At 42.9% G+C, this 27732-nt stretch overlaps 2 protein-coding genes and 2 non-coding genes across 5 annotated transcripts in view; 1 reads left to right on the top strand and 3 right to left on the bottom strand.

Moving 5' to 3' along the window:
* Window positions 1-12210: 12210 nt before the first annotated feature.
* EEF1B2 (eukaryotic translation elongation factor 1 beta 2) lies at window positions 12211-15661 on the bottom strand. The gene is made up of 6 exons (XM_010352647.2): window positions 15086-15661; window positions 14435-14557; window positions 13672-13798; window positions 13037-13103; window positions 12525-12650; window positions 12211-12410 (listed from the first exon to the last, which is right to left on the bottom strand). Exons 1-6 carry the CDS (start codon window positions 15163-15165, stop codon window positions 12256-12258), a joined length of 678 nt encoding a protein of 225 aa, XP_010350949.1. The 5' UTR covers window positions 15166-15661; the 3' UTR covers window positions 12211-12255.
* On the bottom strand, window positions 12781-12910 carry LOC115893365. Its single transcript, XR_004053377.1, has one exon. It is a non-coding gene; the product is annotated as a small nucleolar RNA SNORA41 (small nucleolar RNA).
* LOC115893362 lies at window positions 13183-13261 on the bottom strand. Its single transcript, XR_004053374.1, has one exon. It is a non-coding gene; the product is annotated as a small nucleolar RNA SNORD51 (small nucleolar RNA).
* The window catches only part of NDUFS1 (NADH:ubiquinone oxidoreductase core subunit S1), a 31966-nt gene continuing 19876 nt past the window's right edge, over window positions 15643-27732 (top strand). Inside the window, exons 1-8 of one of the 2 annotated variants that reach the window (XM_010352646.2) lie at window positions 15643-15805; window positions 19630-19694; window positions 20311-20402; window positions 23156-23263; window positions 24292-24368; window positions 25869-25950; window positions 26042-26172; window positions 26615-26800. In XM_010352646.2, coding sequence (XP_010350948.1) covers window positions 19634-19694; window positions 20311-20402; window positions 23156-23263; window positions 24292-24368; window positions 25869-25950; window positions 26042-26172; window positions 26615-26800 — 737 coding nt within the window. In that variant the 5' untranslated portion in view covers window positions 15643-15805; window positions 19630-19633. Of the gene's footprint in view, window positions 15806-19629; window positions 19695-20310; window positions 20403-22366; window positions 22724-23155; window positions 23264-24291; window positions 24369-25868; window positions 25951-26041; window positions 26173-26614; window positions 26801-27732 lie in introns of those variants that run through there. The other variant, XM_030916184.1, reaches the window with a different exon arrangement.

Raw genomic sequence — 27732 nt, 5'->3', positions numbered from 1 at the left:
GTGATTAACATTCGGCTCCCTGTTACTTATGCAAATATCTGCAGCTGGCTTGAATTCCTCCTCAGAAAATGGGGTTTTCTTTTCTATTACATTGTCAGGCTGCAAATTTTCCAAACTTGTATGCTCTACTTCCCTTACAAAACTGAATGCCTTTAACAGCACCCAAGTCACCTCTTGAATGCTTTGCTGCTTAGAAATTTATTCCACCAGATGCCCTAAATCATGAGTAAAACATATCCATGACTGCGTATCATGAGAACAGTATGAGAAAGACCTGCCCCCATGATTCAATTACCTCCTGCCAGGTCCCTCCCACAACACATGGAAATTCAAGATGAGATTTGGGTGGGGACACAGCCAAACCATATCATGGCAGAAGAAATTTCTTTTTTTTTTTTTTTTTTTTTGAGACAGAGTCTCACTCTGTCACCCAGGCTGGATTACAGTGGCATGATACAGAAGAAATTTCTAAGCAGCAAAGCATTCAAGGGGTGACTTGGGTGCTATAAAGGCATTCAGTTTTACAAGGGATGCAGAACATAAAAGTTTGGAAAATTTGCAGCCTGACAATGCGATAGAAAAGGAAATCTCATTTTCTGAGGAGAAATCCAAGCTGGCTGCAGAGCTTTACATAAGTAATGAGGAACCAAATATTAATCACCAAGACAATGGGGAAAATGTCTCTAGGACATGTCAGAAAAACCTTTGAAGCAGCACCTCCCATCATAGGCCTGGAGGCATAGGAGGAAAAAGTGGTTTCATAGTCCAGGCCCTGGGTCCCCATAGTGTGTGCAACCTAGGGATTTGGTGCATTGCATCCCAGTCACTCCAGCCATGGTTGAAAGGGTCCAGCGTAGAGCTTGGGCCATGGCTTCAGAGGGTTCAAGCCTCAAACCTTGGCAACTTCCATGTAGTGTTGAGCCTGTAAGTGGACAGACATCAATAATTGAGGTTTGAGAACCTCCGCCTAGATTTCAGAAAATGTATGGAAATGCCTGGATGCCCAGGCAGAAGTTTCCTGTAGCGGCAGGGGCAGGGTCCTCATGCAGAACCTCTGTTAGGGCAGTGCAGAAGGGAAATGTGGTGTGGGAGCCCCCACACAGAGTCCCTGTTGGGGCACCGCCTAGTGGAGCTGTGAGAAGAGGGCCACTGTCCTCTAGACCCCAGAATGGTAGATCACTGACAGCTTGCACCATGCACCTGGAAAAGCTGCAGACACTCAATGCCAGCTTATGAAGGCAGCTGGGAGGGAGGATGTACCCTGCAAAGCCACAGGGGTGGAGCTGCCCAAGGCTATGGGAACTTACTGCCTCTTGCATCAGCATGACCTGGATGTGAGACATGGAGTCAAAGGAGATCATTTTGGAGCTTCAAGATTTGACTGCCCTGTAGATTTTGGACTTGCATGAGGCATGTAGCCCCAAATTGTTTTGGCCAATTTCTCCCATTTGGAGCAGCTATATTTACCTAATGCCTGTATCCCCATTGTATCTAGGAGGTGACTAACTTGCTTTTGATTTTGTAGGCTCATAGGCAGAAGGGACTTGCCTTGTCTCAGATAAGACTTTGGACTCTAAACTTTTGAGTTAATGCTGAAATGAGTTGAGACTTTGGGATACTGTTGGGAAGGCATGATTGGTTTCGAAATGTGAATATATGAGATTTGGGAGGGGCCAGGAGTGGAATGATATAGTTTGGCTCTGTGACCCCATCCAAATCTCATCTTGTACCTCCCATAATTTCCATGTGTTGTGGAAGGGACCTGGTGGGAGATGACTGAATCACGGGGGTGGGTCTTTCTTGTACTGTTCTTGTGATAGTGAATGGGTCTCACGAGATCTGATGGTTTTAAAAGTGGGAGTTTCTCTGCACAAGAGAAACTCTTTTTGCCTGCCACCATTCACATAAGATGTGACTTGAGGCTGGGCGCAATGGCTCATGCCTGTAATCCTAGCACTTTGGGAGGCCGAAGTGGGTGGATCACGAGGTCAGAAGATCAAGACCATCCTGGCTAACATGGTGAAACTCCATCTCTAATAAAAATATAGGCCGGGCACGGTGGCTCAAGCCTGTAATCCCAGCACTTTGGGAGGCCGAGACGGGCGGATCACGAGGTCAGGAGATCAAGACCATCCTGGCTAACACTGTGAAACCTCGTCTCTACTAAAAAAATACAAAAAACTAGCCGGGCGAGGTGGCAGGTGCCTGTAGTCCCAGCTACTCCTGAGGCTGAAGCAGGAGAATGGCGTAAACCCGGGAGGCGGAGCTTGCAGTGAGCTGAGATCCAGCCACTGCACTCCAGCCCCGGCGACAGAGCGAGACTCCGTCTCAAAAAAAAAAAAAAAAAAAAAAATACAAAAAATCAGCCAGTCGTGGTGGCACGTGCCTGTAATCCTGGATACTCTGGAGGCTGAGGCGGGAGAATCGCTTGAACCCAGGAGGCAGAGGTTGCAGTGAGCTGAGATCGCACCACTGCACTCCAGCCTGGGCGACAGAGCGAGACTCCGTCTCAAAAAAAAAAAGTCCATTTTGAGCTTCCAGCCCTTTGTGCAGGCTTTAACCCTGCCCCCTCCACCACCAGGGTTTGAAATATTCCATTCTGGGGTTCCCAGGATCAGGAGAAAAGAAGATCCAAAAAAGTTTAGAATTCTGTCAACTCATCCTTAGTCTGGGTAAAAGGAGAGACTCTCAAGGCTGTAGGTGAAAGAGGAAGACTGAGGAGGAGGAAGGGAACTAAGCAACCAGAATCAGAAGGGAATTATGCAGCACGGGATCTTCTGAAGGTAACACTCCAGGGACATGCTTCCCAACCTTCGTCAGAGGCACTTTTCCCATTAGACACTATGGGCACAGCACACACTATGGGCCTGCGAGCTTTCTAAGGACCTAAGAAAATGTTTGGGCTGGGCGGGTGGCTCATGCGTGTAGTAACAGCACTTTGGGAGGCCTAGATGGGCAGATCACCTGAGGTCAGGAGTTTGAGACTAGCCTGGCCAACATGGTGAAACCCCATCTCTACTAAAAATACAAAAAATTAGCCTGACATGGTGGTGTGCACCTGTAGTCCCAGCTAACCTCGGGAGGCTGAGACACGAGAATCGCTTGACCCGGCGAGGCGGAGGTTGCAATGAGCTGAGATGGTACCACTACACTACAGCCTGGGCGACACAGTGAGACTCTGCCTCCAAAAAAAAAAAAAAGAAAATATTTGAGACCTTAAAAAATGTATTGGCATTGGCATGTGTCTGCAGTTCCAGCTACTTGGGAGGCTGAGGCAGAAAGATACCTTAAGCCCAGGAGTTTGAGTCTGCTGTGAGCTATGATTTTACCACTGCACTCCAGTCTGGGTGATAGAGCAAGACCCTGTCTCTAAAAAATTAAAAAAAAAAAAACAACCCAAACTATATATATGTATATATATAGGCTCTAGAATACAAAAAGAAAACTTGAAAGTCAAAACTAATAAATCCTTAATCACATTTATAAAATATACCCTTATGTCAATTAATCAAATGAAGTGCTTCATAATTATATAAAAATGTTTCAGTGTTTGATCTGAGCAGTGGAGCTTCCAAAAAGAAAAATGTCTGAAGGTCTACAAAAGTCTCAGAGGAATTCTGAATCCATTTGAGAATCTAATGAAAGTTATAGTTTGAGGGCCGGGCGCGGTGGCTCAAACCTGTAATCCCAGCACTTTGGGAGGCCGAGACGGGCGGATCACGAGGTCAGGAGATCAAGACCATCCTGGCTAACACGGTGAAACCCCGTCTCTACTAAAAATACAAAAACTAGCCGGGCGAGGTGGCGGGCGCCTGTAGTCCCAGCTACTAGGGAGGCTGAGGCAGGAGAATGGCGTGAACCCGGGAGGCGGAGCTTGCAGTGAGCTGAGATCTGGCCACTGCACTCCAGTCCGGGCTACAGAGCGAGACTCCGCCTCAAAAAAAAAAAAAAAAAAAAAAAAAAAAAAAAAAAAAAAAAAAAAGAAAGTTATAGTTTGTTTCCCCAGAAAAATGCTTTTAAATAAACTTCAGGGAGTCCCTAGACCCCAGTTTAAGAACCTAGTTTTGGTGGTTTTTAAAATAGCTAATAGTTGGGATGTAACGTGAATCCACCAGTGGAAAGTAGCAAATAGTGTAGGCACTTCTCAACAGAAACAGGAGTTAATTTTTCAAATTCTCAGTTTAAGGAAAGATCCAAAGAGTAACGTAAAACCCCAAGCTTGGGCATAGGCATGGGGACTCCAAGCCTCTTCCCTGGTGGTTGGAATCAGGTTATCGGTGAGGGAGGGAAAGGGATCTCCAGAGATCTAATGACCAAGAACAGGATGACTCACTATAGGACAGAGGGGCTGGAGAAGAGGCATACTTTCTACTGGGGCATAGAACTGATGAGACAGACTTGCCTCCCTCTCAATGAAAGGAAGTGCTTTGAAATAGAGGGTGAGTCCCAGGGCCACAGGAGCAGGATATCTGGATTTGAGTTATGACTTAAACACATTCTAGTCCTGTGACCTTGGCTAAATTAATTCCAAGTTCTAGACCTCCATTTCCCCCATCTGGAAAATGGGGATAGGGTTACTGTGAAAATTAAATGAGTTAATGCAGTTAGAGCATTTAGAACAGTGTTTTAGCTCTAGAAATACTTGGTAGATAATACTAGCTGGGTTTGTTGTTATTGTGTTTTTTTTTTTCGAAGACGGAATTTCACTCTTGATGCCCAGGCTGGAGTGCAGTGGCGCGATTTCTGCTCACTGCAACCTCTGCCTCCCGGGTTCAAGCAATTCACCTGCCTCAGCCTCCCAAGTAGCTGGGATTACAGGCGCCTGCCACCACGCCTAGCTAATTTTTCTATTTTTAGTAGAGATGGGGTTTCACCATGTTGACCAGGCTGGTCTTGAACTCCTAACCTCAAGTGATCCACCTGCCTTGGCTTACCAAAGTGCTGGGATTACAGGCACGAGCCACCGTTCCTGGCGGGTGTTTTGTTTGTTTGTTTGCTTGTTTGTTTGAGACAGGGTGTTGCTTTGTTGCCCAGGCTGGAATGCAGTGGTGTGATAATAGCTCACTGCAGCCTTGAGTTCCCGGGCTTAAGCAATCCTTGAGGCTTTTTTCTCTGCCTCAGCTTCCAGAGTAATAGCTGGCATTATACTTATTAAATGAAATGCCTGGCACCTTCTGACACAGTAACTGTTCAATAAATGTTAGATCACTTCCTCCTTTTGAATGACTGTAACAAGCTCACCAGAAGAATAAGGAAACCACACAAATAACTCTAAAACAAGAGTTATTATAAGTGCTACAAAAGAAGTACTATGTGCTAGCAAGCTGCAAGGGGTAGGGAAGGAGAGGAATGAAAGGTTTCTTGAAAGAGGTATCTGAAGGGCATCTTGAAGAGTGCCAACAATGTTAACAAGTGCAGGTGAGAAAGGAGGATAGTTCAGGTAGGTGACACAGCAATAGCAAATGTTCAGAGATTGGAAACCATGGACTATGTTCAGAAAAAAGAGACTAGTCCCATTTTATAGGGACAGAGCGAGGATAGAAGATTCTGCCTGGCACAGTGGTTCATCATGTCTATAATCCTAGCACTTTGAGAGGCCAAGGTGGGAGGATTGCTTGAGGCCAAGAGTTCGAGACCAGCCTAGGCAACATAGTGAGACCTTGTCTCTACTAAAAATAAAAAAAATTAGCCAGGTGTGGTGGCACACGCCTGTAATCCCAGCTACTTGGGAGGCTGAGGTAGGAGGATTGTTTGAGCCCAGGGTGTCAAAGCTTCAGTGAGACATGATCGTGCCACTACACTCCAGCCTGGGCAACAGAGTGAGATCCTGTCTCAAAAAAAAAAAAAGGCCAGGCATGGTGGCTCACACCTATGATCCCAGCACTCTGGAGGCTGAGGCAGATGGATCAACTTGAGGCCAGGAGTTGGCCAGCCTGGCCTACGTGGCGAAACCCCATCTCTACAAAAAACACAAAAAATTAGCCAAGTGTGGTGGCGCATGCCTGTAATCCCAGCTAATTGGGAGGCTGAGGCACAAAAATTGCTTGAGCCTGTGAGGCAGAGGTTGCAGTGAGCCGAGATTGCACCATTGCACTCCAGTCTCAGCCACAGAGTGAGGCTCTGTCTCTAAATAAATAAATAAATAAATAAGATTTACAAACTAGTGTCAGGTTTGAATAATTCTTCAGTACTCTTACATATGGGCAGTACTGTTCTTTTGGGATGCATATTGAGAAGTCTATTTTGCTTTGATTTTTATTCTACGGAAAGCTATTCAGGCCTGCTAATAATATTCCAGATAACAGACCCTCAGTTAAGGACATTTCCTGGGCCGGGTGCGGTGGCTCATGCCTGTAATCCCAGCACTTTGGGAGGCTGAGGTAGGTGGATCACCTGAGGTCAGGAGTTCGAGACCAGCCTGGCCAACATGACGAAACCCCGTCTCTACTAAAAGTACAAAAATTAGCTGGGTGTGGTGGCAGGCGCCTGTAATCCCAGCTACTCTGGAGGCTGAGGCAGAAGAATAGCTTGAACAAGGGAGGCAGAGGTTGCAGTGAGCCAAGAGCACACCACTGCACTCCAGCCCAGGTGATAAGAGCGAGACTCTGTCTCGAAAGGAAAAAAAAAAAAGACATTTCCTGAATGCAACCATTATGATTCATACAGTGTATGTAATGAGAATGTCTATCAGTCTCAATTTACACAAGGTAAAGTTTACCCTTATGTGATATTTTCTTATCCCTCACCTTAATTGAGAATATGAAGCAAGGATTACACTGATGAAATAGGATTAAACTGTCTAAAAGCAGGGATGAAGAACCTTCCGTATTCTGTTACCAACACATCAGCTGGCCTACGAAGACCCTGGTTTGTGTTCCTCCTCTGTCACTTACTAGTGACTTAGTATATTTACTGAATAATCATGGACAAATAATCTTTCAGAGTTCCATTTCCTCATCTGTAAATGGTGATAACAGTGTCTGCCTGGTTTATCTCAGGCTTATAAAATAGGGTTGAAATTAGAAAATGTTTATGAGGCACAGTTTTTATTCTACAAACAATTGCCACTGCCAAATTGCATTTGTTTGGAAAAAAATTATACATATATTCTCAAACACTATTGTAACTCTTTTGTATTTATGCCTTTGTCCATAAGCATATCTTTTCATGAAATATCAAGCATTTCTCAATGTTGCTATAGACTTACTTTTAAAAAATAAAAAGTTTAGGCTGGGCGTGGTAGCTCACGCCTGTAATCCCTGCACTTTGGGAGGCCGAGGTGAGTGAATCACTTGAGGTGAGGAGTTCAAGACCAGCCTGGCCAACATGGCGAAACTCCATCTCTACTAAAAATACAAAAATTAGCTGGGCATTGTGGGACATGCATGTAATCCCGGCTACTTGGGAGACTGAGGCAGGGGAATCACTTGAACCTGGGAGGTGGAGGTTGCAATGAGCTGACATCACTCCATGGCACTCCAGCCTGGGCAACCGAGTGAGACTCCATCTCAAAAAAATAAATAAAGTTTATAAAATGTTTCATTGAATACATATGCCATAATTTAGACATTTCCATCTGTGAGAATTTTAAGTCATTTGATCTCCTTGCTTTCATTCACATCACCCCCAGATCAAAGCTGTTTTAATGTTAATATTCTCTGGTTTGGAAACCTCATATAACATGCCAGTCTGTAATTCAAATGTGTCTACAGGCTGGCCGCATCCTATCTAAGATTCCAGACACACACGGCAAAATCTCATGAATTTGTCTAATTCCTTCCCAAATCTTTATATCTGATTCTTCCAAAAAACTTTTCATCAATTCTAGCCTTCTCTGACCTTCTGAACTTTTTGCTTAATCCCCAAATGACTTTTATTTTTTAACAATTTTGTGTTTGAATTGCCTGCCTATACTAATTTTCTTCTCTTCTTTTGTGTTTTTTTGTTTCATCTAACAAAGCAATATGGAAGGAATCAGTTTTGAGCTCCCACAGTGTGCCCAGCCCTCTGCTAGGGATGCCGAACATGCAAAATATTGTTTCAGGCTGGACACGGTGGCTCACACCTGTAATCCCAGTACTTTGGAAGGCCAAGGTGGAAGGATCACTTGAGTCCGGAAGTTCAAAGCCTGGGCAACATAGCAAGACCCCATCTCTAAAAAATTTTCTTTTTAAATTAACTGGGTATGGTGGCACGTACCTGTAGTCCCAGCTACTCAGGAGGCTGAGGTAGAATTGCTTAAGCCTAGGAGTTCAAGGCTGCAGTGAGCCGTGATCGTGCCACTGCACTCCAGCCTGGATGACAGATTGAGGAGACCCTGTTTCAAAAAAACAAAAAAAAAAAAAGAAAAGAAAAACTTTCATAGTCATTATAATCATTTATGGGGAATGCAGAAAAAAAAGTAGGCTCTTTTTTATCTTTGCTTCCTTCCATTCTAAAGCCAGAAACAGGAAAAAAAAAAAAAAATCTGTCTCTTTGTAAACCAGTGCCTTCTGAGCTATTGGTTTAAAACAAGTTCATGGACTGGGCACAGCAGCTCACGCCTGTAATCCCAGCACTTTGGGAGGCCGAGGAGGGCGGATCACGAGGTCAGGAGTTCGAGATCAGCCTGGCCAACATGGTGAAACCCCATCAAACTAAAAATACAAAAAATTAGCTGGACATACTGCCAGGAGCCTGTAATCCCAGCTACTCGGGAGGCTGAGGCAGGAGAATCGCTTGAACCCAGGAGGCAGAGGTTGCAGTGAACTGAGATTGCGCCACTGCACTCCAGCCCAGGTGACAGAGTGAGACTCCACCTCAAAAAAACAAAACAAAACAAAACAATTCATTCAGTATATTGGCTCTCAAGAAAATGATTATCAGGGTTTTGTACTGCAGCACTGCCCATAATAACAAAACATTAAAAGCAACCTAAGGATCCAATCAACAGGAGACTGTCTAAATGAACTATGAGAAAATGAATTATGAAACGAGAACATGAATTATGCATCTATTAAATAATGATGTACTATTAATGGGCTATCCAAGGCATAATCTCCAAGGTGTTCATTTTCTTTTCTGTTTTTTTTTTTTTTTTTTTTTTTTTTTTTTTTTTGGTATTTTTAGTACAGACAGGGTTTCACCATGTTGGCCAGGCTGGTCTCGAACTCCTGACCTCGTGATCCACCCGCCTCTGGGATTACAGGCATGAGCCACCGAGCCTGGCCCTTTTTTTTTTTTTTTTTTTGAGACAGAGTGCAGTGGTGAGATCTCAGTTCACTGCAACCTCCCCCTCCTAGGTTCAGGTGATTCTCCTGCCTCAGCCTCCCGAGTGGCTGGGACTATAGGTGTGGACCACCATGCCCAGCTAATTTTTGTATTTTTAGTAGAGACAGGGTTTCACCATGTTGGCCAGGATTGTCTAGATCTCTTGACCTCATGATTTGCCCACCTTGGCCTCTGGAAATGTTGGGATTACAGATGTGAGCCACCGCGCCCGGCCCCAAGGTGTTCATTTTCATAAGGAAAATGAAAGGTGTAGAAGTCTACGTGGTATGTTACAATTAGTCTATGCATAAGCTTATAGTAGCTCTGGAAAGACCTAAGAACCTGGTAATACTGCTTTGATGGAGTGGAACTGGAGGCCTAGGGGACAGGAGAGACTTCACAGTATTCGCTCTTGAATTTTGAACTGTTGGTATATTACCTATTTTTTTTTCTTTTGAGATGGAGTCTCGCGTCTGTCACCCAGGTTGGAGTACGGTGGCGCAATCTCAGCTCACTGCAACCTCTGTGTCCCGGGTTCAAGCGATTCTCCTGCCTCAGCCTCCCAAATAGCTGGGACTACAGGTGCATGCCACCACACCTGGCAAATTTTTTGTATTTTTAGTAGAGACAGTGTTCCACTGTGTTAGCCAGGATGGTCTAGATCTCCTGACCTCGTGATCCACCCGCCTCGGCCTCCCAAAGTGCCGGGAATACAAGTGTGAGCCACCGCTTCCAGCCATCTGTTTTTTAAATATGAAGTTAAAAGATAACCATCAAAATATTTTTTATTCAAGGGTATGGAATCAAGATTTCAAAATGGTATGCTTCATCATTCATCACTGTAAAATTCTGAAGACATCTGTGGTTTGAAATGACCATTCTAAATTTTTTGACTACCTTTAAACAAATTATTATCTGCTGATACTTAACATTTTGGCCAAGCTATTTGGAACTCACCCCCTTCACCATGTCAATAATTGTGAATTTGTATTACCATTCACTTAAGTTTATTCATGGTTTGGGTTTGTTTTTTGTTTTTTGTTTTCAGAATTCCCAGGCTCTCTGGTTTTCCCTAAAATGTAGTGCTGCCCTCTGCTGGCTCTCATGATAACGACAACCTGAAAATATCTCCCATGATTTTAGGCTGTTGGTTGGAGATATTGCTTAGAGATATTATTCAATGTATGTATCTGTTAAATAAATCTTCCTTATAATACAGTTTCCCACAGTCATGGCAGTCAAAACATAAAATCAGACCGAGAGGAAATAGCACCATCTAGTTCTATTAAAAAATTGGCCTAGGGGCCGGATATGGTGGCTTATGCCTGTAATCCCAGCACTTTGGGAGGGTGAGGGGTGGATCACCTGAGGTCAGGAGTTCGAGACCAGCCTGACCAAAATGGTGAAACCCCCATCTCTAATAAAAATATAAAAATTAGCCAGGCGTGGTGGCATATGCCTCTAATTCCAGCTACTCAGCGGGCTGAGGCAGGAGAATTGCTTGAACCTGGGAGGCAGAGGTTGCAGCAAGCCAAGATTGTGCCACTGCACTCCAGCCCGGGCCACAGAGCGAGACTTTGGTCCCCCCCACAAAAAAAAAAAAAAAAAATTGACCTAAAATTTTTTTGATCATTTGGAATCAGCAATTCCCAAGCACTACTTTTGTAAAACTACTATTAAAAAAACAAACAAAAAACCTATCAAATGTTAGCCAGACCTCAAATTCCCTGTCAAGATGAAACTGTTTCCAATACTTGACTATCACTTTACTCAACATACTACCCTCATCCCAGTATTTACCTGCTGCATGAGGACCAATCAGATTTCCAAATCCAAATAAAATATTCCACCTCTACAACCCAGCACCTATGAATCTTCACAGCAAAGTCAAGTTTTCCTGGGATGCCTGGGAACCAGTTAACTTTATAATCCCCCTCTCAGGACACAGTGCTATACTCCAAATCACATTCCCAACACTTAAAAGATGGTTTATTTACAACATGAGTCATCATTTTAAATTTGTAACCTATTAAGTAGTTATAATTCATGCCAAATTCTGGGAAGCCCTCCCTCCTCTGGGTTAGGTGTTTTCTAGTAGTGTCACACATCTCACATCTTCAGGTTCCCAATGCAAGGATGATAGGTTACAACAAATCACATCATCAGTCATTGCTAAGGACATCACAAATGGGTAAAGCTGCACTACAGTTTTTTTTCTTTTGACAGACCTTGCTGTCAAAAGAACCTTTTGGTTCTTTTGGTCTTTGGACCTTGCTCCACCCAGGCTGCAGTGCAGTTGCACAACCTTGGCTCACTGCAGTTCCTCAATCTGCCAAATAGCTGGCAATACAGGGGTGCACCACCAAGCCCAGCTAATTTTTATATTTTTTGTAGGGGCAGGATCTCTCCCCATTGCCCAGGCTGGTATTAGCCTCCTGGTATCGATCCACCCACTTCAGCCTCCCAAATTGCTGGGATTACAGGCATGAACCACCACACCTGGCCTGCACTACAATTTTCTAACAATGCTGAACCAAATTTTTATTATTATTATTATTTTTTTTTTTTTTTGAGACGGAGTCTCGCTCTGCCGCCCAGGCTGGAGTGCAGTGGCCGGATCTCAGCTCACTGCAAGCTCCGCCTCCCGGGTTCCCGCCATTCTCCTGCCTCAGCCTCCCAAGTAGCTGGGACTACAGGCGCCCGCCAGGTCGCCCGGCTAGTTTTTTTTTTTTTTTGTATTTTTAGTGGAGATGGGGTTTCACCATGTTAGCCAGGATGGTCTCGATCTCCTGACTTCGTGATCCGCCCGTCTCGGCCTCCCAAAGTGCTGGGATTACAGGCTTGAGCCACCGCGCCCGGCCCAAATTTTTATTATTTAGGAATCACATATTTAATTCCTTCCCTCAAAATGAAAGGAATATATACACCACCCTCCTATGTAACATACTCAAGAGCCAAAGGTAATCTTTCAAGCTTTTATTTAAATGCCATGATCCAGGATGGATTTTAGATCTTGTTGAAAGCAGCCACATCCATGGACTGTACATAGTCCTCAAAAGCAGTGATCTGCTCCTCCAGCATATCTGTTCCAACTTTATCATCTTCAACTACACACTGTATTTGAAGTTTCTTAATTCCGTATCCCACTGGAACTAGTTTAGCTAAAAAGAGTATTAAGAAAAATCTTAGTTAGAAAAGTCTTGTAGAGGAAAGTTGAAGGTGTATACAAATTCCAGATGTGAGTTTCAAAAAAGAAAGGCAAAGCCTAAACTCACATGAGCCCCAGACTAAGCCGTCTGCTTGAATGCTTCTGACACACTCCTCTAATTTTGCCATATCTGTCTCATCATCCCAAGGTTTCACGTCTAGTAAGATGGAAGACTTGGCAACAAGTGCAGGTTCTAAAAAAATAAACAGCATTATTCAAATAATGAACTGTATTTTTTTACTCTATTCCAAGACACAAACAAATCACCTCAATTTGTTTTGAGATTGACTATCTCCTTAGCCAAACAAAACTACAGATACATCTTGTGTCTGTCACACACATGCCCACTTTCTGTTTTGCTAAGAAAGAGGTGTTTGTGTTAACAGTTTCTTTCCCACAGAGGAATGCCACAACTGCTACCATAAGAACAGCTGCAGACCAGTAGCTGTGGAAGAACCTCTACAGGAGGTTTTAAAATATTGACCTATTCAAGGAATGTGGAGGAAATTACTTAAAGGTCAAGCTTTGAAAAGGATTACTTACATTACCATGAAATGAAGTTAAAAACAAATGACCTACTTTTAGCTTTCTTTGATTCGTATTGTGCAAGACGTTCTTCTCTCAGCCTCTTTGCTTCTTCACTTTCCTGTAAAGAAAAAAATTAATCCACTTCAGAAAGCCGGCTGTCCTCTGCTTAAAGCTAGTGGGGTCACCACAAAAAAGACTGGCTTAATCAGAAAAAAGCAAATCCATCACGAACTCAGCCGAAAGATGGTGATTTGATTTTATTCATCATGCAACCAGTCAGAATTTGAAAAAGGCATATAAGTTAAAGCCAGGATTCAAATCCAGGCAATTTGGCTTAACCACATTGATAAAATTGCTGATCGATGTATTCTTTTTTTTTTTTTTTTTTTGAGACGGAGTCTTGCTCTGTCACCCAGGCTGGAGTGCAGTGGCATGATCTCGGCTTACTGCAACCTCTGCCTCCCAGGTTCAAGCAATTCTCTGCCTTAGCCTCCTGAGTAGCTGGGATTACAGACACCCGCCACATTTTTTTAAATTTTTAGTACAGACAGGGTTTCACCATCTTGGTCAGGCTGGTCTTGAACTCCTGACCTCGTGATCCACCCGCCTCAGCCTCCCAACGTGCTGGGATTATAGGCGTAAGCCACTGTGTCTGGCCGATATATTCTTTATAGAAGATGGCATACCTCCTCATCATCAGATCCAAAGAGATCAATATCATCATCATCTTTACTATCTGTAGCTCCACTTCCTGTAGTGTCTTCCACATCAGCAGGACCATACTTGCCCAAAGCTTTCTTCACTCCTGGCAGGCTTGAAAAACATTTAAATTCAACCACTATTGAGCTAGTATAACATACTTTTCCAGACAATATAAAATAACTTGTTTTAATCACTACTTATCACTAGATCCCTTTTGCAATAATAATTTACCCTTTCACATGCTCCCAGGTAAACACTGTCATATGTTCAACTCCTCACCCGACAAGCATTAGTACCATGTGAGACATTATTTTCAATACTCACTATGATTTACTCTTTCAGTATGAACATTTCTGTTTGAGATTTCATTAAGTATGCTCAGTTCCATTCTTAGTGAACTGGAGTCCACTTCCCCAAACTTCCACCCTTGTTGGCAGTTTCAGAAGAATGGCCAAGGACTGAATGAATGAGCCACCCTCTCACCCCAGAGGTGGGCCCCCCAGGTCAAGGTCGAGGCACATTGGCAGAGCAGTGTGGGGAAAAGTTGAATTGCTGCTGTCCATGTTCTACCTGTTCTGTGAAAAAATGGAGGGCTTCAGTCTCTTGGCCTTCTCAGGTTACAGAAAAATTTAGCTTACAATACCCCAACAAAACTAAAGTAGCCTGGGTCTAGTTTTGTCATGTGAACATCCTGATAAAGCTTCGAGAGTAGTCTTATTCTTCAGCTAGATACAAAGGTGATTTTACCTGGCCTTTTCCTTTTCGTAAGACTTGATGTGATTATACCAACGTAGGGCATGACACAAGTCAGCAGGCGGTGGGCCGGACACGGCTTCAAATACTGCCACATCTGCTTGTGATGGCACATACCTGCCAATGACACAGAGACATTCACACACACCTTTGAAAAACAAACGCCAGCGAATAAATAATAAATGCCTATGCATCACATTAAGTAGTGGGCACTAACCCCGGTAGGGTTGCTTTAATGCTTTTCTTTTCTTATTATCTCCTTAAAATCAAACCATATGTTTGGGTCACCGCGCTATCCTGAGAAATGTCTGCCACTTAGTAGACCTCAAATACTGCAATCTCTAGCGTTGCTCTATCTACAACCTAACATGTATTAACTGGGCAGCGACGCGGAAACACCTGGCTGAATTAAGTGTAAATAAAGCACATTTTAACCTTCCTTTGCTCGTGAGCCGCTCCCCGGAAGCCGGGCTCGCACCACACCAGGGCCTTGGGAGATGGCCACGGGGCGCTTTCCCGTCACCCTCGCAAGGGCCCTGGGGCCCGGTCTCCCTCCCTCCAGCGGCAGCCGACACGCTGCGCCACGTGGCCCCGGCCCCGGTCCCAGAAACCTCCCCACCACCCCGACTCAGCCGGTCCGCTCACCCCTCGATGTAGCTCTTGTCCGCCAGGTAATCGTTGAGCACCTGGAGGCCGGCGGGGCTTTTCAGGTCTCCGAAACCCATGGTGTCGGCTGTATCCGAGAGCTGGGGAGCAGCAGAAAGAGAGCGCACAAGTTGTGGGCGCCCCGCGCTGAAGAGAAGAAAAAGGGCCCACAGAAGCCGGAAAATTCCTTATATAGAGACGGAGGCGTTTCCCTCCACCGCACCGGACCGAAGGTTAAAGGTCAAAGTACGTTAGCATTCCCACTTCTCCACGTACGAATTGGGGGCCCTGAATTAAACGGCCCACAAATTGTCCCTGGACCTTTCGCTGCGTTTGGAAATAAATTAATAAAATGGGCATGTCTTAAGTTCGTACCTCCACGGCTCCCGAAGATGACGGGAACCGCCCCTAGAAGCGCCGGAGATGACCGAAGACGCTCGGCCTCGAGGCTGCAGGCCACTTCCGGCGGAACTGCGGGTCCAAGTTGTCCTTCCCGCCTCCGGGCTGGGCCGACCTCAGCTCCGCCCTCTGGTCGGCTGACGGAAATTGACGACAAACTTATCGAATGCAAGGCTTCTAGTCCCTCCGGGCTTTCCGTTCTCCAGGCCCGGCTGACAGAGTTAGCCGAGGCCGCCATATTGACTTAGCGACCCGGCCTCCAAGGGGGTACTTGTGGTCCAGACAGTTTAGCAGAACAGCCTTCGCGGCTTCGGGGAGAAGGTGAGGTCTTGTATGGATGGGAAGGGTGAGGTGCATGGGTCAGAGGCTTGTTTATTGACGGGACTGTTTCCTTTGGCCCACGCGACTTAGTCTTCTCTTGTCCTTGACTGGGAGCCGCCTCCCGCCCCGGCGCCTCGGAAGCCCCTGAGAGCCGGCAAGTGGGGGCTTTTAACCACGGTCTCTGGTCTGATGGAGCAGAAAGGAAGATAAGGATCAGCGGGCCCTCGGGAACGCTGGCCCCAATGCGGGCTTGCAGGCGACCTTCCCTCTGCAGGGAAAATTCAGGACATTCCCCTCTCAGAGGAGGCCGTTTTATTCCCTGGGAGAGGATCAGTGTCCGATGACTTAAGCCTTAAGACTGAGACTTTCCCCCCAGATTTTTACACGCCTGGTCCAGTACATGATTGGTCGCTATTGTGTTAGCAGTGGCTCACGCCTCTGCTGTCCTTGTTTGTTTTGTCCATTGACCACGTTGGACAGAATTTTTAAATTCCTTTCACTAACGGGAACTTGAGAAAAATGACTTTTTGAAAAGTTATCTCAGGGTTGCATTGCGAATAACAAAACATTGTTTACAGATTATCGGGATCTATGCTTGTACTGTGAGGTCTTGGATCAGACACAACTTCACGCACGAATTGACAGTATAGAAGTGTAACGATAACTGTTTTTGATGAATAAACAGGTTATTTTTGGTTTGCGGAATATTCTTGTTTTCACCGACTTAAGGCTGCCAGAGCACCTGCACTTTTTAAATCCGGGAAAGTGGTCTCTACAAATTAACGACCAGAAATTAGAGATTCAGTTCACTTAACAGTTATTGAACGTTTACTACGAGCCAGAAATGAGTCCGTAAAGAAGAATAAAATGGCCGGGCGCGGTGGCTCAAGCCTGTAATCCCAGCACTTTGGGAGGCCGAGACGGGCGGATCACGAGGTCAGGAGATCGAGACCATCCTGGCTAACACGGTGAAACCCCGTCTCTACTAAAAAAATACAAAAATCTAGCCGGGCGAGGTGGCGGGCGCCTGTAGTCCCAGCTACTCCGGAGGCTGAGGCAGGAGAATGGCGTAAACCCGGGAGGCGGAGCTTGCAGTGAGCTGAGATCCGGCCACTGCACTCCAGCCTGGGCGACAGAGCGAGACTCCGTCTCAAAAAAAAAAAAAAAAAGAATAAAATGGGTGATATTCTGGGGAATCGTCAGGAAATGTTAGATAGGCTGGTCAATGAAACTGAGAAAAGGCTTCGAAGCCAAGATTTGAAGGATATGGAGGGGCCAGGGAAGAACTTTTCAGTCCGAGGTCACTGCCAGTGGCAAGAGGGAAGGGGCTGTGTGGGAATAGTGTGGAAGCCTGGTGACCTGTTAAGAAGCTATTGATATACTCCAGGCAAGGAGTGATGGTGGATTGGGATAGGGTGGTACCTTGGAAGGCAGGAAGTAGATGGATGAATCCATGTTGGAGAATGTGGAATAGTATAGTCCCTATACGGAAAAGTATCCAGTCTACTTTTAGAAATGAGTAGTCATTAACATTTTTCCATCTAAAGATATAATTATTTCTGTTGCTACTTGGTATATCAATGTTAAAAGCACATATCGAAGTGTTGCAAATCTGTATTTCTTACGTTGGGCTATGCCTTGATGCTGGATGTCAACAGCCTAGTTCTAGTTGATTTCCTATCCAAAGTGAGTACTATTTTTATATCGTATTGGAGATAAGAAAGTATTAAAGTTTTAAAATTGTATGAAATACTGATTGTTGATTTCAAATCTGTCAGTGCTCTAATGGAGTAAGTTTAGGTTTACATTTATGCCATCAGTAGTTTTTAGTAGGACAGATGCTACTCTAGTTCTAGAACTTGGTGATAAGACTATTTGGTGGTTATTTTCATAAGGATACTGTGCTAGGTCTTCAAAAAAGGGAAATGTCCAAATGTCCTCAAGGAGCTTAGAGTCTGGTAGGTACTAAAATTGATTACTAACCTACAGTTCAGTAAGTAGAACAATAAAAATATATACACAGTGTGTACTGCTACTAAAGAAAAAGAGCTCAAAGAAAGAGTACTTTAAAGCTGATTGTAAGCCGGGCGCGGTGGCTTACGCCTGTAATCCCAACACTTTGGGAGGTCGACGCAGGTGGATGACCTGAGGTCAGGAGTTCGAGACCAGCCTGACCAACATGGCGAAACCCCGTCTCTACTGAAAATACAAAAATTAGCCGGGAGTGGTGGCAGGCGCATGTAATCCCAGCTACTCAGGAGGCTGAGACAGGAGAATTGCTTGAACCTGGGAGGCGGAGGTTGCAGTGAGCCAAGATCACGTCACTGCACTCCTGGGTAACAGAGTGAGACTAGGTGACAGCAAGACGCCGTCTCAGAAATGAATAAGTAGGCTGGGCATGTTGGCTCATGCCTGTAATCCCAGCACTTTGGGAGCCTGAACCAGGCGGATCATGAGGTCAGGAGATGAAGACCATCATGGTTAACACGGTGAAACCCCGTGTTTACTAAAAATACAAAAAATTAGCCTGGCATGGTGGCACACACCTGTCCCAGCTACTCAGGAGGCCAAGGCAGGAGAATTGCTTGAACGTGGAAGGTAGAGTTTGCAGTGAGCCGAGATCGCACCACTGCACTCCAGCCTGGGCGACAGAGCAGAACTCCATCTCAATAAATAAGTAAATAAAATAAATAAATAAATAATAAAAATACAAAAATTAGCCTGGTGTGGTCGTGCATGCCTGTAGTTTCAGCTACTCTGGAGGCTGAGGCAGGAGAATTGCTTTAACCCGGGCGGTGGAGGTTGCAGTGAGCCAAGATTGTACCAATGCACTCCAGTCTGGGCAACAGGGTGAGACTCCATCTTAAAAACAAACAAACAAACAAACAAAAATAAGTTTTGGTAACTTTTCTGTTTTGCGTGTCTTTAAGTCTTGGTGTTTATATAATCCACCCCCATTTATTTCAATAGTTCAGCAAGCCTTTTAGAGCAGTGTCTCAACTTCAGCACTGTTGACACTTTGGATAATTATCTTTATTGTGGGGGACTGTCCTGTACATTGTAGAATAGTCAGCACCCTGTCCTCTGCCCACTAGATGTCAGTAACTTCCCCTTGTTTGTCACAACAGTGTGTTCAGACATTGCTAAATATTCCCTGGGGAGCAAAACTGTCCTCACTTGAGAGCCATTGTTTAAGAGCTTACTCTGTGCCAGCCTGGTGGATAGGTACTGAAGATAGAAAAATTCAAGGAATTAATGCAGTGAGGGTAGATTGGGCTTATAAACACATAATTGGAAATCTGTAAGATAAGTGTACCAGAAAATAGCAGTCAGGACACCTCAAAGGCTTTTGGGCTGGTGAGCTATCTCAGAATATCTCATAAGCATTTAGTAGACAGCTATGCTTAGAACATGAAATGATAGAATGGGTATTGGTAGGAAATGAAAGCAGAAAAGGTGACTTTATTTTACATAACCATTAATGATAAGCTCGCTGTTAGTCTTGCAGTTTATTTTACTGTGTGGTAGTGCTTTAAGTTTGATCCTTTCTATATAATTTTTTTAAATGGTAAAACTGCTCTCTGCATAGAATTAGAAAGTCCAAATGTATACAATAGCTGCTGCTGGTTAGTTCTTTGGCATTGTACAAGTCAGTGTCTCTGAGACTGAGAATTCTCATCTACAGACTTGGAGGGAAAATATCAGAACCTATGAGTATTCAATGACATAATGTATGTGAAATAATTTAAAGCCATAAAACATTACCAAACAGTTGGTGATTGTTTTTTCCCCTCCAATAATATAATTCTTTGTTTTATTTTTAGCAATATGTTGAGGATACCTGTAAGAAAGGCCTTAGTAGGCCTTTCTAAATCTCCTAAAGGATGTGGTGAGTATTTTTTAAAATTTGTATTTGTGGATATTAGACCTTATTTTTGTAAATTTATAAGTCTGTGGAATAGTTTGTCAAAGACCTAAACCCATACTTTTTAAAAATAAAAATAGCAACAGGCTGGGTGTGGTGGCTCATGCCTGTAATCCCAGCACTTTGGGAGGCCAAGGTGGGAGGATTACTTGAGGTCAGGAGTTTGAGACCAGCCTGGCCAATATGGTGAAACCCTGTCTCTACTAAAAATACAAAAATTAGCAGGCATTGTGGTGAGTGCCTGTAATTCCAGCTACTTGGGAGGCTGAGGCAGGAGAATCAGTTGAACCAGGGAGGTGGAGGTTGCAGTGAGCCAAGATCGTGCCACTGCCCTCCAGCCTGGGTGACAGAGCGAGACTCCCTCTCAAAAAAAAAAAAAAAAAACCCCAAAAAAAAGAAGAAAGAAGTTTCAGTTTAAACTACTACCAAAAGTAGACAACCGTTAGTTTGCATCCAGAGCAATACAGAGGAATAACAAGGAATGAAAAATTTAGGTTTATAGTTAGAGTTAATTCATCCGTTATCATCTGCTATAATAAACTGTTAATTTGTTTTTCACTTCAATATCTTTGATGGTCAGTTCGAACAACTGCCACAGCAGCAAGCAACTTGATTGAAGTATTTGTTGATGGTCAGTCTGTCATGGTGGAACCGGGAACGACCGTCCTCCAAGTAGGCATACATTCTAACTATTTTGTGTGTGTGTTCTGATTTTTAAAAAAATACTAATTTATTTCCTTTATACTGATTAAGTATTAGTAAATAATTCTTTAAAATAACTATACATAGCAAAGTTATATTAAAATTATTTCATTTTATATCTTGGCACTTCAAAGTGAACTATCATTTATTTGTCTGTGACATTTTTAGTGAATTATGGTAGTTCCTTTGTTTCCCTTCTACATTCCAAATGAATACCAAATGAATACCCATTAAGAAATTTGAAGGCCGAGCGCGGTGGCCCATGGCTGTAATCCTAGCACTTTGGGAGACTGAGGCAGGCGGATCATTCAGGAGTTCTAGACCAGCCTGGCCGGCATGGTGAAATCCCGTCTCTACTAAAAATACAAAGAATTAGTTGCACATCATGGCGCATGCCTGTAATCCCAGCTACTCGGGAGGCTGAGGCGGGAGAATCGCTTGAACCAAGGAGGCGGAGGTTGCAGTGAGCTGAGAGTGTGCCACTGTACTCCAGCCTGGGCAACAGAGCAAGACTCTCTCAAAAAAAAAAAAAAAGAAATTTGAAGTAACTTAAATTGGTTACTATAGGTAAGTTTGTGAAAAAATATCCTTCATTTGTTGTGGGCCTGCTTGATGCTTTTCATTTTCATATAACCTTTCTGTGATTAGTAATATTCATAGGAATATATCCTACAAAGCAGGTAAACGGAGGGTAGCATGTGCTTAAATTCATGCTCTAAATATTTCTTCATGGCCGGGCGCGGTGGCTCAAGCCTGTAATCCCAGCACTTTGGGAGGCCGAGACGGGCGGATCACAAGGTCAGGAGATCGAGACCATCCTGGCTAACACAGTGAAACCCCGTCTCTACTAAAAATACAAAAAACTAGCCGGGCGAGGTGGCGGGCGCCTGTAGTCCCAGCTACTCGGGAGGCTGAGGCAGGAGAATGGCGTGAACCTGGGAGGCGGAGCTTGCAGTGAGCTGAGATCTGGCCACTGCACTCCAGCCCGGGTGACAGAGCAAGACTCCGTCTCAAAAAAAAAAAAAAAAAAAAAAAAATATATATATATATATATATATATATATATATTTCTTCATATTCTTCCAGAAATAATAAATTGGTCATAGAGAAGTGATGCTTCATTCCATTTTTAAGTTGTCACAGATCTAAATGTTCTTTTTTCATTTTAGCAATCATTTCTAGACTATCTGCCAGTCACAGACATGAAAGCACAAAATATGATATATAATAAGTGTATGTTCAAGATACAGCAAAAAGTTGTGGCAGGGATAAGAGGTAGTAGAAAGAGATGTTAGGTGCCTCAGGTCATCCCTGAGGAGTGTTAAAGGATGAATAGGTGTGTTCATATGTGTACAAGAAGGACATGCTTGGATTTCCTATGGAAAAAGTTAAGGCAGATAGCTTGTCATGTTTTGAAAACTTCAGATAGTTTAATATTGATGAAACATAAGGTATAAGTAGAAGATGAGATCACAGGAAATCAAGTTATTGAGGAAGGGAAGGTCCAGTCATGAAATACAGTATCTGCTCTGCAGAAGAGTTTATATTTTGATCCATCAGGATCTTTGTTGCCTGTTTAAGCAGGGTGACAGTGACTGTAGAGGATCGTCGTTTGGAGAATAGCAAGACTGGAATAAGAGACAAGGAAAAAGCATTTTGTATTGTTGGGACAGGATACTGTGAAAAGCCCTAAAATAGATAGTGGCGATGGGAATGAAAGCAAAAGGGTAGATTCAAGGGAGAATGACATGTAGACAGGCCTTCAGGAATGATGAAAACTCGAGGAATTTTTTCCCCCATTGTACAGAACTTCCCAATATTACTTTAATGGTGAGGAAAAAAAAAACTCACAAAGTTTCAGAGACACAGAGACAGATAGTTCTTTAGAATTCAAAGAGACCAGAGGAATTTTTGTGGTTTTCTGCATTTGTTAGGTTATTTTGGAGTGTATAGAGCGGAGAGAAATCATTGGAATTTAAGCTGTCTGTGGAACATACACATGCAAAGGCCTGTAAATCTGAAGCTTGAAGAAGTGCAGAACTAACATGGCTGCAGATGAAGGTTTGGACATAATCATCATAAGGAATGTCAGCTAGGATGAAGGCTGGGACACTGTCTGTCTTGTTCACTACTGTACCTGCATCCTGCACAAAGGAAACACTCAACATATTTTTGCTAACCAGTTTAAAACATTGAAAATTGATGAGATTGCTTTAGAACGAGGGCTGAGGATGGAGGAATTAACTCTAGAGGAAATTTGAACATGGTTATAACCTTCAGCCCAGTGGGAGGTAAGTCCTGGGTGAGATATAGAAGCCAAAGACAGATAGCCAGCTAGATAGTGTGTAGTGAAATCTCTAATCCAAAGGAGGGGAGCTAGGCAAAGAAGAAGTCCAGGTATGAAACCACTGGGACAGAGTTTGAGGGGACATTGTGGACAATGGTTCAGAACGGATATGGGAAGTCAGGTCTTCAGCACAGTGGAAGGATACTTTATCCAGTTTCTTCCACATAAGGCGAAGTCATGCCAAGGATCCTGAGATCCTCTGAGGCAGCTTCAGAGGAGATGGGTTAGAATGAAGGGCAAAGAAAGGGACTGAAATAAGAATGAATTAAGATTATTATAGATAGTAGTAATAAGATGCCGTATGTGTGTGTTTCAGCAATAACAGCAGTGATGTCAGGTTATTCTCATACTTTTTTTTTTTTTTTTTTACTTCTAGGCTTGTGAGAAGGTTGGCATGCAGATCCCTCGATTCTGTTATCATGAAAGGTTGTCTGTTGCTGGAAACTGCAGGATGTGCCTTGTTGAAATTGAGAAAGCCCCCAAGGTACTTGATACCTAAAATTCTACACCATGCTGTAGAAGTTAGAAAACTTTCAATCTTGCAGCAAACTTTATTTAGACTCAATATTGTAGTGGAGAACATAGCCCTCTTTACTTCTATCTATAAATTTAATTATTTTGTACAGTTGACTCTCTTCATTTCAAAACTGGGAACAAATAGATGGAAGTGCTTTATAAACACATGTGCCATATAGTTGTAACATATCTAGAAATTAAAGGTGATTTATAGCTGTCATTATTTCCAGATGGCTGTATAATATAAAACCAGGATGTAGAGTTGCCAAGTAGCACATTAAAAGTGCTGATGCCCTGCTATTTTTAGTAGAGAAAAGGGTTGCAGGGAAGAAGTTCACTTTGAGTAGTTTAATTTCATTTTGGTGTATGCAATTTTTTTTTTTTTTTTTTTGAGACGGAGTCTCGCTCTGTCGCCCAGGCTGGAGTGCAGTGTGGCGGGATCTCAGCTCACTGCAAGCTCCGCCTCCCGGGTTTTCACCATTCTCCTGCCTCAGCCTCCCGAGTAGGTGGGACTATAGGCGCCCGCCACCTCGCCCAGCTAGTTTTTTTTGTATTTTTTAGTAGAGACGGGGTTTCACCGTGTTAGCCAGGATGGTCTCAATCTCCTGACCTCGTGATCCACCCATCTCGGCCTCCCAAAGTGCTGGGATTACAGGCTTGAGCCACCACGCCTGGCTGGTGTATGCAATTTTTTTATTCAATAGTGTCTGCTAGTCAAAGCAGTTTTTTGGTGTTCTGTTTCAGAGCAGAATAAAACATTGCATTGACTATTAGAATACACCTAAAAACCAGGATGTTTTATTTCTGGGATAAATGTAAAGTACCAGGTCGTAGTATTATGAATAAAAATTCAGTTTTAAAAAATACCCTGTTCTTTGCCTGTTATCAAATGTATAATTTAATGTTTTTATATAATTTAACATTTTTATATATTGAGTTGCTTGTAATTACAAATAAATACAAATACACATTTTTTTTTTTTCGTTGAAATCCCAGGTTGTAGCTGCTTGTGCCATGCCAGTAATGAAGGGCTGGAATATCCTAACAAACTCAGAAAAATCCAGGAAAGCCAGGTACTTTATTGTTATTCAACGTAGTACCCTTTCATAAAGCAGAAAATTACACATTTTGGTATTTGGACCTTCCCATAGATTAAGAATTTAATATCAAACTCTGAAGAAGTTGGTGTGCTCAGCTTCTAGGAGCAATAGAAGTGAGTACTATATAGTAGAGGAGGTCAAGTCAGGAGTTTATGGTATTGAGCCTTAGGATCAGCATTAAAAATCCTTGTTTAGTAACTTGCTCAACTTATGATGAAGGGTTAATCTGGACTGATTAAGCTATTACTATATTGTACTGGGACTGCTTGTGTTTGTTTTTGTTTTGAATTAATGTGAATATTTTCTGAGGACCATTCAGCAACTTTTGATCATTTGGTGTTGTTAAAAGTTACAATTTTCAGGCCGGGCGCGGTGGCTCAAGCCTGTAATCCCAGCACTTTGGGAGGCCGAGACGGGCGGATCACGAGGTCAGGAGATCGAGACCATCTTGGCTAACACGGTGAAACCCCGTCTCTACTAAAAATACAAAAACTAGCCGGGCGACGTGGCGGGCGCCTGTAGTCCCAGTTACTTGGGAGGCTGAGGCAGGAGAATGGCCTAAATCCAGGAGGCGGAGCTTGCAGTGAGCTGAGATCCGGTCACTGCACTCCAGCCTGGGCGACAGAGCGAGACTTCGCCTCAAAAAAAAAAAAAAAAAAAAAAAAAGTTACAATTTTCTTTATTTTTTGAAACGAGGTCTCACTGTGTTGTCCAGGCTGGTCTCGAACTCCTGGCCTTAAGTGATCATCCTGCCTCAGCCTCCCTCCCATAGTGCTGGGATTACAGACGTGAGCCACCAAACCTGACCAAAAATCATAATTTTCTATGTTCTCTAATTATACTTTATTCTAGGCTCCTCTAAGCATTTTCCAGATTGTGTGTTTAATACTACCAGAATGATACTCAGGAGGATCACTTGAGCCCAGAAGCTTGAGGCCAGCCTGGGCAACATAGCAAGACCTCGTCTCTTAAAAAAATATTACCAGAATGATAGATAATTGGCATTTCTGATACTAAATGTAAAATTACTATTAATTGTATAAAGAAAAATACATATATGAAGGTTGTTTAAATGACCTATAGGTGGGCCTGGCACAGTGACTCACGCCTGCAGTTCTAGCACTTTGGGATGCCAGGGTGGGAGGATCACTTGAGGTCAGAAGTTCGAGATTAGCCTGACCAACATGATGAAACCCTGCCTCTATTGAAAATACAAAAATTAGCCAGGTGGGTTGGTGGGCACCTGTAATCCTAGATACTTGGGAGACTGAGGCAAGAGAATCGCTTGAACCCGAGAGGCAGAGACTGGAGGCTGCAGTGAGCCAAGATCGTGCCATTGCACTCCAGCCTGAGCAACAGAGGGAGACACCATCTCAAAAAAAAATAAAGTCTGTAGGTCATTTTGAGTGACAGCAGTTTATGTCAGTGTGTGTGTATTTGAGAGTCATTTTATATGTTACAATTTTCATACAGGGAAGGTGTGATGGAGTTCTTATTAGCAAATCACCCACTGGACTGTCCTATTTGTGACCAGGGAGGTGAATGTGATCTGCAGGTATGTAGTAGAATTCTGTCAATCTTTTTGGTTGTCTCAGATTTTAATTTTACTAGCAGCATTTGATTGACTATTTAATAATCTACTTAAGGACCAGTCCATGATGTTTGGAAATGATAGGAGCCGATTTTTAGAGGGGAAGCGTGCTGTGGAAGACAAGAACATTGGGCCATTGGTAAAGACCATCATGACAAGATGTATACAGTGTACTCGCTGCATCAGGTAACTTTTTTTCCTTTTTTCTTCTATTATAGAATATCATTGTATACTTAATAGTCATAATTTGATGAATAATAACATTGGAAAGAATGGCTACTTTTGTTGGGTGGGAGAAGAGGGATGCTGTTTTTGATACACCAATAAAATAAGTTCACTTTCATTTAGTACCAACTTCAGGTGGTTTAAAAATTAAAATCTATAAGCATTTGCTTTCACTCATTACTTGCTGAGTTGTACACATATGATTTGTACAAGTTTCTGCATGTGTGTTACACTTCAATTAAATGTAAACATTTCATTGTTTTTTATTCTAGGACTGTGCTCACCTTTGAAAATATACTCATTTCTTTTTAGTGTTTTGAAAATCATCTCTTTGTGATCATGAATAAGGAAGGAAATAATTTTGCTGGACTTAACCATTGATGGCACATTTTTTATCTTGTAGGTTTGCAAGTGAGATTGCAGGAGTAGATGATTTGGGAACAACAGGCAGAGGAAATGATATGCAAGTTGGCACATACATTGAAAAGATGTTCATGTCTGAACTCTCTGGGAATATCATTGATATCTGCCCTGTAGGTGCGCTAACCTCTAAGCCCTATGCCTTTACTGCCCGGCCTTGGGAAACAAGGTATCTTTGTATTTTATGACAATTTGTTTTTTGTCCTTAATTTATTACTATTCAGAAATATATTAAGGTTCATTTTCTTCCTGAGTTTCAGGTGTTTTGGTCTGTTGACTTTTTGTTTAAGTAAAACTCTTTAAATAGAAGGTAAGTAGTTAGAATGGATTGAACCTGTGCAAATTAACTGTAGTTTTCTTGGAAATTAATTCTAAAGTACTCAACCACAAAATTATTTTTTTCATGTGTTCTTCCAAGGAGTTTAATAGTGTTGATATTTTAAATTCATAGTCTCCCATCTTGTTGTTTATTAGTTTTCAACTAGGAGGAATGTCATGTTTTTTAACCAGTTTCTGCTAATAGACATTTGGCTTGTATATTTCTTTATGATTACAAATCTGTAAAAAACATTGCTGTGTATAAATTTCTGTGTATATATCTCATTCTCGTGATTAAACCAAGAAATGGAGTAGATAGATGCAAGAGGTGTGAATATTTTTAAAGTTCTTAAAGCATAACAAATTATCTTTCAATTTTAAACTTTATGTTTTTCAACTTTGGGATTTGGCTTTTTGTTTCCATGTAATTTCTGTGTCCTTACTGAGAATCTCTACTTGCTGATTCGTGGTTGTCATACATCCCCTTCAATTTTTAAACATTATTTTCTTTGGTTCTTTGAATGTATTTTAATATTCTTGGTTTTATTTTTAAGTGAGGCTTCTTAGGAGTTCCCCTGTGTCTGCATAGTTTAGTAATCAGTTATAATTATACTTCAGACACCTTGACCTAATACGAGTTAATTCTTTGCCAGTGAATCTGTATGTGGATGGAGGAGCATATTCAAAGTTCAGGCTGTTGTCAAGTCTGCCCAGCTATTACTTTGCACTGGGCCCTGTGGGTCTCAGTGTTACCCAGGGGTTTGTGAATAGATTGAGCCCTCT

Source organism: Rhinopithecus roxellana, chromosome 14 (genome assembly GCF_007565055.1).
Source record: "Rhinopithecus roxellana isolate Shanxi Qingling chromosome 14, ASM756505v1, whole genome shotgun sequence".
In the NCBI taxonomy this organism is placed as follows: domain Eukaryota; kingdom Metazoa; phylum Chordata; class Mammalia; order Primates; family Cercopithecidae; genus Rhinopithecus; species Rhinopithecus roxellana.
This window is presented reverse-complemented; position numbering and strand designations above follow the sequence as displayed.